This window comes from Saccopteryx leptura, chromosome 2 (genome assembly GCF_036850995.1).
Source record: "Saccopteryx leptura isolate mSacLep1 chromosome 2, mSacLep1_pri_phased_curated, whole genome shotgun sequence".
In the NCBI taxonomy this organism is placed as follows: domain Eukaryota; kingdom Metazoa; phylum Chordata; class Mammalia; order Chiroptera; family Emballonuridae; genus Saccopteryx; species Saccopteryx leptura.
In genome coordinates this window covers 20,582,986-20,596,845 of record NC_089504.1, presented here as the reverse complement: position 1 = coordinate 20,596,845, position 13,860 = coordinate 20,582,986, and the positions used below count along the sequence as shown (strand labels likewise).

The following is a 13,860-nucleotide window of genomic DNA, read 5'->3' as shown; positions in this document are numbered from 1 at the left end:
GCATGTCCATTCCCCGCCCCTTGGCTCCTGATTCTGTAGGGGAGACGAGTGGCTAGAAGGAACCTTGCTGGTCATGGTACCCTGCCCCGCTGTGCAGGTGGGGACATGGGGGCGGGGCGCAGAGGTCCCAGGCAGCACCGAGCTGGCCCTGGGACCTGTCTCCAGGTCCCATGTTAGCGGCTCGGAGCTCCTCCTCCATTTCCTCCCTCCTCTCCTGACGGCTCAGCTGGAAGGTCTAGCAGGCGGCCACCGCTGCCTCCTCAGCCCTCCTTTCTTTTGCCTAGTCAGCTTCCCACTAACGATATCCCGCTGCGGGTGAATCACCCCGGCCTGCCGTGCTGTCCAGCTGGCCCGTTCCCCCTGCTTGGAGAACAGATCTGCCATCAGCTAGCCACAGGCTCTGACATCACACAGGAAGCCGCAGAAAGTGCCTCTGGGTTCCCAGACTCCCGCCTGGGCCCTCACAGTCTGCCAAGGCCAGTGCAGGAGGGGTTCACACAGACCCTAAGACGGGGTGCTTCTGCTCTGAGCTGTCTACAGCCCCCCAAAAGTCCCTGTGGCTGCTGAGAGTGGAACCCAAACCCCAAATCTGCCGTAAATCAGCTGGGGCCTTGGGTGGGGCCCCTGGATTCCCTGGGCCTTGATTGCCTCACCCGTTAAGTGGGTGGGTACCTTGGGACGGCTAAGCAAGACATCACCTAGGTGTCAGCCAGATGCATTTTCTGACTTATTCGGTATAAGTCTGGTTGTACATCTGGCTATGCAACAGGTATTTCAGCTCTTATAATGGTTTATTTAGTACGGAGGCTGGAGTGTGAGGTCCTGAGGGGCTCAACAATAAAAATAGTAACATGAATGAATAGCCAACCACAAGCTGGGAGGGAAAAGAGAGCAGGTTCCTGGGAGACGTCTCTCCCCCAGGGCATAAAGGCCATATGCAAGCTCTTTTCCCAAGGGTTCCCCCTAATCCTCGCTGTGACCCCGACACGAAAGTATCAGTGTCCCATGTGACAGGTGGAGAAACTCAGTCTCCACGGAGCTCAGGGACTAGCTCAGGATCAGTGGGAGGGTGGCGGGGCCGGATCGCTGAGGCCAGACGCTGCTTCTCTAGCCGGACAACGCGCTCAAAGAGCCAAGATGCTGTTCAGCTAGGCACTCCCTGTGGGGCAGGTGTCTACAAAGGCAGGGACTAGCGGGATTGGGGTGATGGGATGGTGAGACTCTAGGAACTGGGGGGGAGGGCTAAAAATGCATGTCCAAGCTACAGCCACAGCCACAATGTAGGGGCGGGGGGAGAGGGAGAGATCGCTACAGCTGGCTTTTGGGCCAGACCTTCCCTTGATTCCTGTGTGGCCTTGGCTCAGGCCCTCTCTTCCCTGGCCCTCAGTTTCCCCATCTGTAAAATGGGGCAGTAGTCATAACAGCATAGGGGTGCTGTACGGATTCTATGGAACGACGTGAGGAATACGTGAAATGATGTAGAAGGTGAGGCCCATAGAACACACAGGTAAACACGGCCCAGTCCAGCTGCCTCCCAGAGGGACCAAGCCCCAGGACAAAGAGCCACAGAGAGTGGGCAGGGCGGAGAGGGAACCCCCACTCCCTGGGTCATCCCCCCACCCCCCGAGGTACAACTAGTTCTAGGCCTGACGCCAAATCCCTCCGCCTTCAGTCTCTGCCCACAGGAGCCACAGAGGCCACGGGCCAAGGTGCCGCCGCCGCTGTCTGGGAACTGATTCGTGCCTGGGACGGGCTCTAGCCCCAGGCATAGCCCCTCTCTCTCCTGCCTCCCCTGCAAATCCCTGCTAGCAGCGAGGGGCTCAGAGGGGCTCTGACGTGAGCCCCCTGCCTACAGTGAGCCCCATGGGAGGTGACACCTGTGTGTTGTCTGGGGCTGGAACATTCTGAGCCCTGATGTTCTGTCACTTGCTGCTCTGTGTACACCTTCCACGTAGCTGGTATGCTGTGTCCAGCCACCTGTCCTATGGGTGGACCAGGGCCCGGAGTGTCCTGCCAGGGCCCAAAAACCTCCACTGTCAACTCTGACTGCATCTGTGCCACACGCCAGCCCTGCTGTTACTATTATCAACAACAGCAATCTTCATAGCAGTCTGCTGAGCACACATCTACACGTGCAGTAGCGTGCTGACAGCCAAATGCCTCTCCTCCTCCGGGATCCTCAAAACAGCACAGCCAGGCCTCACTGGCCCACTCAGACAGGAAACCGTCTTACGGACAAAATTCCCAAGTTGATCTCGGGCTGGGTGCAGCCTGGGGCAGCCCAGGGCCTTCCCTGGGGCTCCCATTAAGGGTGGGAGTTTCGTTCTATAGCTGGTTTCTTGAGCAGCTCTCATCCCCTCTCCGTGCCTGAGTGTCCTCATCTGTAGAATAAGGATAATGATAGTGCCTGCTTCATAGGGTCATCGAGAGGACTCAGTGAGTGCCCATGTCCAGCCCGTGGCAGTGCCCAGGCATGCCAGCTATTCGAATTGTCACTCCCTGCGGAGTGCCGTGCAGGGACTTCTGCCTCATTTCATGAAATCCCACCCCCATGGGTATTTCCATTGTCTCCTATACCCCACTTCACCCTGTTTCCCAGCTGGGAAGAGACCTGCTGACCATCTGAGCAGCTGGTTCTGTGCAAAGCCAGTGTGACCAGGGTCCCTGCTCAGCTACCGGAACACGGAGTACGGAGCACAGAGCTCACAGCCTGAGGGCACTGGCCTGGGGGTGCCCAGCGGGGAGGGTAACGGCACTGTTTTGTGTTCCACAATCCTGGTTCTGCGCTCAGGGCTGGCTCTGACCCCACATCCGCCCTTTCCCTCTCAGGCCTCAGCCTCCCCATACGTAACCCCGAGTAGACTGGACTCCATCTCCGATGAAGGCCCTTTCGGCTTCAGTGTGGAGTCTGAAATTCCCCAGATACACTAAGAGCAGGTGATTTGTCCTAAAGCTGCTTCTATCTCCACAGGGGGAGCAGGGCGAGGACGGCAAGGCTGAGGGGCTCCCTGGGCCCCCTGGCGATCTGGTAAGGCCCCCCCAACTTCCATCCCCCGGACCAAGGCCGAGGTGGAGCCCGGCCTCCTGTTGTGCGGGGAGGGGGTGGCTGAACAGGGTTGAGGCCGCTTCCAGCTCCACAGAGAGCATGGCCAGTAAGGCCCAGGTCAGGCATCCTCTGCGCCTGGTGGTCCATAGCTGCTGTTGTCGTTCAGGGGCCCGTGGGTGATCGCGGAGACCGCGGGGAGCCAGGGGACCCCGGATACCTGGTAAGTATCAGAGCGCCTACCTGCTGGCAGCAGTGGGGGTGCTAGAAGAGGGCATTGCTCGGCCCCAAGCCCCAGTCACATGCTCCCTGGGACGAGAACAGCCTTCTACCGAGACACGAGCGCTCCTCCCACCGCTAGTGCCCGGGCTTACAGCACAAACCCCTGAAAGAGGGCTCAGGGTGAAATTCACACTGGAAGGGGAAGGGTCTGGCATGATACCTTCACTAATGGAGGGAGAGGAGGAGGAGGTGGGGGGTGCGGCCTCCGACTCCCCTCTGCGGCCGGGATGGCCCTCCCAGCAGGAGCAGTGGACAGAAGCAGGAGGCTCCGCCTGCCCTCTGTCCACACAGATGAGGAGGCTGAGGCTCAGGGAGACAGTGACACGTGGCTAAGAACAGCAAGGGCTCCCCTGGGCTCCTCCAGGTGGAAAGGTGCCCGTTCCAAGATGGGAGCCTCACTTGTCTCTCCTTGGCTTCCAGGGACAGGAGGGTGTACAAGGCGCCTCTGGAAATCCGGGCCAGCAGGGCCTACCCGTGAGTGGGCTTCCCGTCCTGTCCCCCTCCTGCCCTGAGGGGGGTGGAGCAGCTGTGGGGGACATTAAAGAACGCTTACAGGGGCCCTCCCTGCAGGAGGGCCTGGGGCAGCCCATTCTGGTTTCTCCTGCCCTGACGACCCTGGGGGCACCCCCAGAGCCTGCACCCCCAAACCCCTCCCCACCCCTCCCCCTCCAGGCGGAGACTGGCCACCCTCCCCGGGAGAGAATCCTGGGGCTACCTTGCGTCATCTCACCTTGGTTTGCAGGGGCATCCGGGACCCCGGGGGCGGCCGGGACCCAAAGGATCGAAAGGGGAAGAGGTAAGAGGGCTGGGTGTCCACAGCAGAGACCAGGGCCCTGGGAGAAGGAAAGACTGGCCCAAGCCCACAGCAAGGAGGAGGCCGGCTGGGAGGACCATAGGAAAGGGAAGGAAACACAGGGAGGATCAAGTGGACCGGCCAGCCGTGGGCTCCAGCTCCCACCGGGAAACTGCCGATGCCCAGAGCCTCTGGAGCAGTGAGAGACCAGGCCAGAGTAGGGTCGGTGACTCCAGCGGGCGCCAAGGCCAGCTCTGCCCCCAGCTTCCAGGCCAGGCATTTGGGCCCCTTTGCAGATTCAGATACTGAGGTCCTGGAGCTGGAGGGGCAGGGCCCAGCCACACAAGGGCCCGCCGTCCCCTGCATGCCCTGCCTCTACCCCTGGGGCTCTGCACCCGCCCGCAGCCTCCAGCATGCACCGCTTGGTTTTTCAGGGACCGAAGGGAAAGCAAGGCAAGGCTGGGGCACCAGGACGGAGGGGCATGCAGGTGAGTGACTTCCAGCGGCTCTCCTACCCGCCCTGCCCCTCCCCGGAAGCCCTCAGCAGCTTCTTGTGTATCCCCAGGGCCTACAGGGGCTGCCGGGGCCCCGGGGCGTGGTGGGGAGACAGGGCCCCGAAGGTGTCGCTGGACCAGATGGGTTTCCTGGCAGGGACGGTCAGTCAGGACAACAGGTGAGCAGGACTTGGGCATCTCCGTTTGAGCTCAGGTGTGAGTATATTGGGGCTGGGGGGGGGGATGCTTCCGTGGGCCGTGGGCCAGGAGGATGGGACAGAACCCACACACCCCGAAGTTCCCTGTGTGGACAATCGCCTCATCCCTTGGGGCCTGGGAGTGTGGCCTCCTGACCGTCTCTCCTCCACGCCTGGAGTCGGGCCTCCCTGCCTCCAGCTCCACCGAGAGTCCAGCCGGGCTCGGGGCCAGCTGCGTCCTTGGCTGCGTCTCCGGACACAGCAGAGATCCTCCTTGGCCTTCTTCTTCACAGGGGGAACAAGGAGATGATGGGGCCCCTGGCCCCATTGGTCCTGCTGGGAAGCGAGGAAATGCAGGTGTGGCTGGCTTGCCTGGAGCACAGGGACCCCCAGGACTTAAGGTCAGACACTGATTAATCCCCTGACCCCCGCTTTGCCTTTTCTGCCTTGGTACTAGCTGTAAAGGTATTGACTGTAATGCTGACACGGGCCCCCATGTTCCAGGGCCTGTGTGGAAATAGAGTCCACATTGCTGCCCTTTCTCAGGGGTTCCTGTCCAAGCTTGAACCTAACTCAAAGGGTAATTTGGTTCAGGTAGCTATAAACGCTGCCCCCTATCAGGTCCCGATCCCTCAACTGGTTGTTGAGTTGTCCATGGGCGCCCTCTTGTGGGCCTTTATGGAACGATAGATGTTGCTTATGCTAGGACTCTTCAAGGCATCCTGACCCTTCTAGAAAGCTACCTTTGAGCAATTTGGTGGGGGAGGCAGCCGTGAGTCAGTATGAGCCCAGGGCTAGATGCCGAAGGAAGATTGAGATGAATGAATCAGACGTGGTTCTTGCCCTTCCTGAGCTCGAGGTGTAGTTGGGGAGAGGCTAGATCCTCCTTCAGGACAGCAGGCAGGGGGAGAGGTGACTTTGGCCCAGGGAGGATTTAATCGGGGAAACGGGAGGTGGTTTCCTAGCATGAGTAGCAGTGTGTGTGTGTGGGGGGGGGCTTCATGGCCGGTTCGAAAGAAACAATGAAGAGGGGGGGCATTGTGGAGGGGGGGGCCTTGAATGCCAGAATAAATACTTTCCTCTTAAGGAGGCTGAAGTTTTAAGACCCCCTCGATCCGACCCCCAGCATTGCGAGCTCTCAAGTGGCCCTGTGGAATTACTCTCTCTCCCAGGTCCCCCCTCCCTCCCCTACACCATCTCCCCCTTGACTGGTCATTTTGATCTGTTCCTTAAAGGGTGAAAGTGGATTACCTGGGCAGCTGGGTCCCCCCGGTAAGCGAGGGACAGAGGGCGGAACGGGGCTTCCTGGGAACCAGGGGGAGCCTGGATCCAAAGGCCAGCCGGTGAGTGAACCGCAGGAAATACACAAGCTCACTTGTCACATGCACACACAGATATGTTCACACATGCGCAGGCACAGACCCAGAAGCCACCTGCCTGCTCCGTGACAAGCGGAGAGCCACCCTCTCTCTGGGTACCAGATACCGTTCTGCCTCCCCTGAGTGGAGTGGCGGGAGGAGACTGAGGGCGGAGGTCTGAGTGGTCCCTTCAGAATGAGGAGAGGCGGGTCACAGCCAGATGAACAGCCTAACATCCACGAAAGAAACTGAATCTGTAATTTTAAAACTTCCCACAAAGAAAACCCTGGGCTCAGATGACTTCAGTGGTGAATTCTAGTAAACATTTATGGAAGAAATAATACCACGTCTGCATAAACTCTTCCAAAAAACTGAAGAGGAGGGAGTACTTCCCAACGCATTCAGTGAGGCTAATGTTACCCTGCGGTCCAAGTCAGACAAGACCGTGCGAGAAAAGAGAACTACAGACCAATATACCTCATACACGGATACAAAATTTTTCAATACGATTTTAGAGAAACAAATCTAAGAATATATAAAAAAAAGTACATCAAAACCAAGTGAGGTTTATCCCAAGAATTCAAGGATGGTATAACATTTGAAGGGAAATCAATATAATTCACCGTACTCACAAACTAAAAAATATCATCTCAGTAGATGCAAGAAAAGCATTTGACAAGATCCAACTCCTTTTTTTTTTTTTTTTAATTTTAGTGAGAAGCAGGGAGGCAGAGACAGACTCCTGCTCGCAGCCTGACTGGGATCCACCCGGCATGCCCACTAGAGGGCGATGCTTTGCCCATCTGGGGCCTTGCTCTGTTGCAACCAGACTCATTTTTTTAGCTCCTGAGGTGGAGGCCATGGAGCCATCCTCAGTGCCCAGGGCCAACTGAGCCATAGGTGCAGGAGGGGAGGAGAAGAGAGGGGGGGGGGAGAGGGAGAGAGAGAGAGAGAGAGAAGTGAGAGGGGAGAGGTAGAGAAGCAGATGGGCACTTCTCCTGTGTGCCCTGGCTGGGAATCCACATGCCAGGCCAATGCTCTACCACTGAGCCAACTGGCCAGGGTCTCCCAACTCCATTTCTAATAAAAACTCTCAACAAATTTGTTATTGAAAGGAACTTCCTCAACTTGGTAAAGGGCCCATGAAAAACCCACAGTTAACTTCAAACATGGTAGTGAACGACTGAACATTTTCTCCCAGTGTTAGTACATGAAGACCCAGGGAAGGTTCCTGGGACTGCAAATTGACTTCTATAAGCAGAGACCTGGGAAAGACCAAAGAACCAGGCTGGCCACCCCAGTCTGCTGATTAATAGAGTGTATTAAAGGAAACTTACATACGAGGTATGTCTTGGGCAGCCGCAAGGTGAAATGGACCGCTCATCCCATGCTACTTGATAGGTGCCAAATAGTTACATAGAGTAAACAGGGAAAAGGTCACAGGGACTGTTAGTGCCTGGGTGCTGCCAGGTATGAGAAATTACTTTACATGCTTGACCAGGTCAGGACAACAGCCTGTTCCAGGAACCAGCACTTAGGGGAGGCCGGGAGGAGTGTTGATTTATGTCAGAATGAACACTGATTACTATCAGACAGTCTCCCGGGGGGGGGGGGGTGTTCTGGTAAGAGTATCCCCCCTCTGATCCAGGTTCAGCTCAGCAGTCTGACAGCGGTCATGTCATGGAATAGTCTCTCCTCTACACTGAGAGCAAAAATAAATTGAAGATCTCTGTTTTGACCATTTCTGTTCAACACTGTGCTGGCACTTCTAGCCAATGCAGTAAGGCAAGAAAAATAAGTCATTCAGATCGAAAAGGAAGAATGAAACTTTTTATTTGTAGATGAAATGATTGTCTATGCGTAGAAAAATCAATGAAATCTATAATCTGGCTATAGAATAAGTGAGTTTAGCTAGATGGCAGGACACCAGCTCAACATGCACAAGTGAATTGTATTTCTATACACTAGCAACAAGCAGTCAGAATTTGAAATCTAAAAGGCAATACTACTTACAACAGCACAGAAATATAAAATACTTAGAGATGCATCTGACCATAGGTGTACGAAGCATGTACACTGAACGCTATGAAGCACTGCTGAGACAGGTTGAGGAAGACCTAAATAGACAGAGATGCTTACCGTGTTCACTGGTCAAAAGACTTAATACTGTTAACTGTCCATATTCCTGATGTTGTTCTATGGGTTCAACACAGTCCCAGTCCAAATGCCATTTCACTTTTCTTGATGAAAATAACAAGCAGATTCTAAAGCTCATTTGGAAATGCAAAAATAACCAAAACAAGTCGGAGAAAGAAGAGCAAAGTTGAAGGACTAACAGCCCTTGATTTCAAGACTTATAAAGTTACAGTAACCGACGAAGTATGGTAGCGCCATAGTGATGCTAGTGAACAGATAGTCCAGAAATATATTCACGCACAGGGGGACAGTTGATTTTTGACAAGGGCCCAAAAGCAGTTCAGTGGATCCAGAATAGTGGATTCAGCTAATGGAGCCTCGAGTTGAATACCTCATACCGTGTACGAAAGTTAACTCGATGTGGATCATACACCAAATGTAAGACCTAAAATGCTAAAACTTCTAAACGAGAGCACAGAAGAAAATGTTTGAGACCTTGGGTTTCATGGAGATTTCTAAGATAGGACACCAGAAGTACGATCCCTAAAAGAAGCCTGACCAGGCGGTGGCGCAGTGGATAGAGCGTCAGACTGGGATGCGGAAGGACTCAGGTTCCAGACCCCGAGGTTGCCAGCTTGAGCACGGCCTCATCTGGCTTGAGCAAAAAGCTCACCAGCTTGGACCCAAGGTCACTAGCTCGAGCAAGGGGTTACTCGGTCTGCTGAAGGCCCATGGTCATGGCACATATGAGAAAGCAATCAATGAACAACTAAGGTATCGCAACAAAAAACTAATGATTGATGCTTCTCATCCTCTCCTTTCCTGTCTGTCTGTCCCTGTCTATCCCTCTATCTGACTCTCTCTGTCCCTGTAAAAGAAAAAAAAAAAGAAAACTTGAGCCATTGGACTTCATCAAAATGTAAAACTTTGCCCCTCCATGGACACTGTTACGAGAATAAATAGACAGGCCACATACTAGGAGGAAACACAAATCATTTATGTGGTGAAGGACTTATATCTAGAATATGTAAAGAACTCTCAAAACTCAATAAGGAAAGCAGCCCAATTTAAAAATTGAGCAGATTTGAATAGATGCTTCAGGAAAAAAATAAGACATACCTATGACAAGTAAGTACATGACAAGAAGAGCAATAACCTTAATTATTAGGCAACCTCATTGCAACCACAAGGAGACGCGACTACACACCTGGTAAAAATGGTGAAAATTTTAAGACTGACCATAGCAAGTGTCGGCGAGGATGCGGAGCACCTGGCACTCATACTCCGCTAACGGGAGTGTGACTTGGTGCGACCACTTTGGAAAACAGTTGGACAGTTCCTTCAAAAGTTAAGCATGCATCTACCATATAATCCGGCCTCTGGAATTGTTCCCACCTGATCTGGATCTAGCGCACTCCCCAACGTAATGGCTGTGTGACTTTGAACAAGTTCTTGCCCTCTCTGAGCCTCCATTCTCGCCTGTGCAGAGGGCATACTGTGCTTCCCCAGGCTGATGTGGGACACACGTGCATGATGCTCCATGCGAAGTGCCTGGCACGTAGCAGGCCCTCAGCTGATGGGGTTACTTTTAGGGGCTCATTCCTTAACAGTGCTTTTGAGATGGGTTGGGAGGAATTGGTGGGTCCTTTCGTTCTCTTCCTTGAAGGAGGTCCTGGGCGTTCTAGAAAGTTCCTTGTGGAACACCTGAGCTGCCTCTGCTTTCTCCTCTGGCAGAGGGCACAGGCTCTTGCCCCTGCAAACCCAGGCTGACCTGGTCTCTGGTGTTCATACACATCTGATCAGCTCATAATGGAGTGGCTGATGTCCCTGGAGGAGGCAGGCCCAGGGGTCCTGGTGGCTGGCTAGCACCCTTGTCCTGGCCCCACTCACACCGCCCCCTCCTGTTTTCCCCACAGGGGGACTCTGGCGAGATGGGCTTCCCAGGAATGGCTGGCCTCTTCGGACCCAAGGTACAGATTCCCACTCCACACTGTCCCTGTTGGGGTCCTGTCCATCCACCTGCTCGTTCATTTATTCGCATATTCATTCGACATATGTTTCTTGAGCACTTAACAATCTGGCCTGCACACCACCGGAATCGAGCCTGAACATCTTGTCCTCACTCACATGCCAGCCAACCTGGGTCCTGAGCCCAGCTCGCCACTTACTTGCTGTGTTCCTCAGGCGAGGCACTTGGCTTCCCCAAGCCTCAGTTTCCTCATCTGAAATATGGGCATGATAACAGAGGATTGTCGTAACAATTAAGTAAGACCAGAGACATTACACTACACAGCACTGAGCCAGCACACTGGTACCTGCTTAATAATCGTGGACATTTGTTACTATTTCTGGGGCCTCTCAGGCAGGGCCTACCTTGACAGGGAGGCCAGAGGTTGGCCAGACCCCTGGGGAGGGGGCAGCTGCTGGGCCTCTGCCAGCGGCCACCGGACACGGACGGCCTTCCTCTGTCTCCCGCAGGGCCCCCCTGGAGACATCGGCTTCAAAGGCATCCAGGGTCCTCGGGGTCCTCCTGGCTTGATGGTGAGTCCCTTTCCTCCCTGTCCCAAAGGGGATAGTGACCCCAGGTCCAAGGCTGGCCAGCCGTCTGCTGGATGGACACATGTCACCCTCCTGCGCCTTCAGCCTCGAGCCCTGTCTGCCCACGGTCACACTTCGCCTGTGTCATTCTTGCCTGCTGGGCTGCCGTCCTTCCTCTGTCCCCTGCTCCCCTCCCCCCCGCTCCTGAAGCCCACCCCCGGGAACATAGGAGGGTCCAGGAGGTGCATGACCTGGCCCCTGCTTCAGGAAGTCTACAGTCTCTTCCCTTGGGACGCTCAGGGCACCTTCCCCCCCCCCCCACCCCTGGGACAAGGGCACACAAGCCTTTCTCTCTCCTGTAGGGAAACGAAGGCATCACGGGGCCCCTCGGGATCTTGGGACCTTCAGGACGCCCGGTATGTTCAGGAGGTTGGCCAAAGACCACTGGTTCCCCTTGCCTTCCTGCTTCCGGAATGTCTCTGTGCCTGTGGGCTAGTATGAGCCTCAGTTCATGCATCGGAGAAATGGGGCTTCCCTCTGAGCCCTCTCTCACTGGGCCATGGTTTATTGCAGGGTCCGAAGGGTAACAAAGGCAGTCAAGGGAACCTGGTGAGTGGACGGGCTGGGGCAGCACCGCAGGGGCGGGTGGGGGGAATTTCGTGGGGTGTGAGCAAGGGAACCTGGTGAGTGGATGGGCTGGGGCAGCACTGCAGGGGCGGGTGGGGGGGATTTCGTGGGGTGTGAGCAAGGGAACCTGGTGAGTGGATGGGCTGGGGCAGCACCGCAGGGGCGGGTGGGGTGGCTCATGGGGTGTGAGCACGGCTCAGCCTGGGTCCCTAACTCTCTCTCCCTGCTTCTGTCTCCATCCAGGGATTGCAAGGTCCGAGGGTGAGTGGGCTGTGTGTGAGGGCTGGTGGGTGGGGGACCGGGACTGGACAGGCACTGGATCGCTGGACCTCAGTCATCCCGTCTGTACCCATCCATGCCAGGGCCATCGTTGTCTCGGGTCTTAGGTCGGCTCTCGGAGGCCCGGGGTGGGGGAAGATGAAGGCGTTTGGCCAGGGCCTCACTGTTCCCCTCTTCCTCCAGGGTCCTCCCGGCCCCAGAGGGCGACCTGGCCCACCGGTAGGTAACGGCATGCTCAGTGCCCATTGGGCTCTGGGGCAGGAGGTGCAGTTCCTTTGAATGAGACCCAAGGGTTTGCCAGCTGGCACTTGTCTTGGCCCTGACCTTAGAGGACTCATGAGCTTCTCGTGCTGCACAGGCTTTTAGGAGAATCTAGACCAGGGGTCCCCAAACTTTTTACTCAGGGGGCCAGTTCACTGTCCCTCAGACTGTTGGAGGGCCGGACTATAAAAAAACTATGAATAAATCCCTATGCACACTGCACATATCTTATTTTAAAGTAAAAAAACAAAACAGGAACAAATACAATATTTAAAAATAAAGAACAAGTAAATTTAAATCAACAAACTGACCAGTATTTCAATGGAAACTATGGGCCTGCTTTTGGCTAATGAGATGGTCAATGTGCTCCTCTTACTGACCACCAATGAAAGAGGTGCCCCCTCCGGAGGTGTGGCAGGGGCGGGATAAATGGCCTCAAGGGGCCGCATGTGGCCCGCAGGCCGTAGTTTGGGGACCCCTGATCTAGACCATCCCAGTGGGGCCAGGCCTGTGCAAGAGCAGACACCAGCTTCGTGGGTCTTCTGGCCCCGGCTAGCCCCTCTCATCCCTTGCCAGCCCCCAGGACTCCAGCACCCAGTCCCCAGCCAATACTGACCCCGTCTCTTTTTTCACAGGGCCCTCCAGGGAGCCCTGTCCACTTTGTAAGTTGGAGAACGTTCCCTTTGGTTTACTTGGGTAAGGCCCGGGAGGAGCTAGTTTGGCAGCGACCCCTCTCTGGCCAGGGTGGCTAGAACCCTAAACTGGGACTGGGGATGCCTATGTCCTTTTGTCACTTGCTATTGGCCCCTAGACCCAGACGCTGCAGAAAGAGCCCTGGGCTGGAGCCGGGAAACCCAGACTTTAGTTGGGATGTGGCCCTGACTGAACCCAGGAGGACACCCTGACCACTGGGCTCCTGCGTCCTGTCGGCTCGCTTGTACAGATTGCTGACAGCTGAGGACTCTTCCATATCAGATTCCGAGTCCAGGAGGGAGCAGCCTGGGGCCCTGTGTTCCCTCCCTGGTGGGCACCGTGACCCTGTCTGAAAGCATGGCCCCCTCCCCATCCCCCTTCCTCGTGTTAACACTGAGCTGATCCACCGTTAGCATCAGGCCCTGACGGTGTCGCAGGAAGTGGCCAAGGGGAAAGACTGAACAGGGCGGGAACTCTTGAGCCATGAACCACTCAGAATCTCCCATCTGTCTTATCTCAGCTTCTCTCGAGTCCTCCTGCCTCATTCACCAAATGGAGGGAGAGCCGGCCGCTCCGGGTACCCTCCCACTAACTGAGGAAGCCGGCCGATGGAAAGTGGAAGGTCTCAGAAAGCACTTTCCCTCTAAGAATTGGAAAATGAGAGGATTTTGAAATTTTTAATACTAACCGCATCGATTGTTGTAGGCTAGATACCATTAGAAGTAACTTAATATGTATTGACCCATTTATTTCCCTCAACAGTTCACTAGTGATATTATCATGCCCATTTCCAAGATGGGAGGACTGAGGCATAGAGGTTATACAACTTGCCCTAGATTATGTCCTTAATACGTGGCAAGGCTGGGATTTGAACTTGTGAAGTACTACCTTCAGAGTCCCAGCTCTGAACCCTGATCCGGGGCTTCGCTCTGTCAGATTCTGCCCCTCGCTGTTTCCAAGGCAAGACTGCAGTGTGCTCTGGACAGCCTGGTGCGAGGGTTGGAAGTCTAAGTGTGTGTTAGACAACGACAGTGGAAGCCAAACGAGAAACCAGGCGCTGTAGGCATAGAGAGAGAGGGGGCTGTGCCCAGCCTGGGTGCACGGCATTAGGGCACGGCTACTGATGTCTGGGACTAGATGCTTCTTTGCAGGGAGTGAC

The 13,860-nt window shown here is 55.2% G+C and overlaps 1 protein-coding gene and 1 long non-coding RNA gene across 2 annotated transcripts in view; one reads left to right on the top strand and one right to left on the bottom strand.

Annotated features, from left to right (window-relative positions):
* The window catches only part of COL27A1 (collagen type XXVII alpha 1 chain), a 134,914-nt gene that overhangs the window by 111,259 nt on the left and 9,795 nt on the right, over positions 1-13,860 (top strand). Inside the window, exons 42-56 of the mRNA XM_066367345.1 lie at positions 2,972-3,028; positions 3,213-3,266; positions 3,746-3,799; positions 4,068-4,121; positions 4,553-4,606; positions 4,684-4,791; positions 5,103-5,210; positions 6,045-6,152; positions 10,220-10,273; positions 10,782-10,844; positions 11,204-11,257; positions 11,415-11,450; positions 11,712-11,729; positions 11,931-11,966; positions 12,644-12,670. Coding sequence (XP_066223442.1) covers positions 2,972-3,028; positions 3,213-3,266; positions 3,746-3,799; positions 4,068-4,121; positions 4,553-4,606; positions 4,684-4,791; positions 5,103-5,210; positions 6,045-6,152; positions 10,220-10,273; positions 10,782-10,844; positions 11,204-11,257; positions 11,415-11,450; positions 11,712-11,729; positions 11,931-11,966; positions 12,644-12,670 — 885 coding nt within the window. The remainder of the gene's footprint in view (positions 1-2,971; positions 3,029-3,212; positions 3,267-3,745; positions 3,800-4,067; positions 4,122-4,552; positions 4,607-4,683; positions 4,792-5,102; positions 5,211-6,044; positions 6,153-10,219; positions 10,274-10,781; positions 10,845-11,203; positions 11,258-11,414; positions 11,451-11,711; positions 11,730-11,930; positions 11,967-12,643; positions 12,671-13,860) is intronic.
* LOC136394338 (uncharacterized) lies at positions 3,727-7,564 on the bottom strand. The gene is made up of 3 exons (XR_010749182.1): positions 7,505-7,564; positions 4,056-4,158; positions 3,727-3,851 (listed from the first exon to the last, which is right to left on the bottom strand). It is a non-coding gene; the product is annotated as an uncharacterized lncRNA (long non-coding RNA).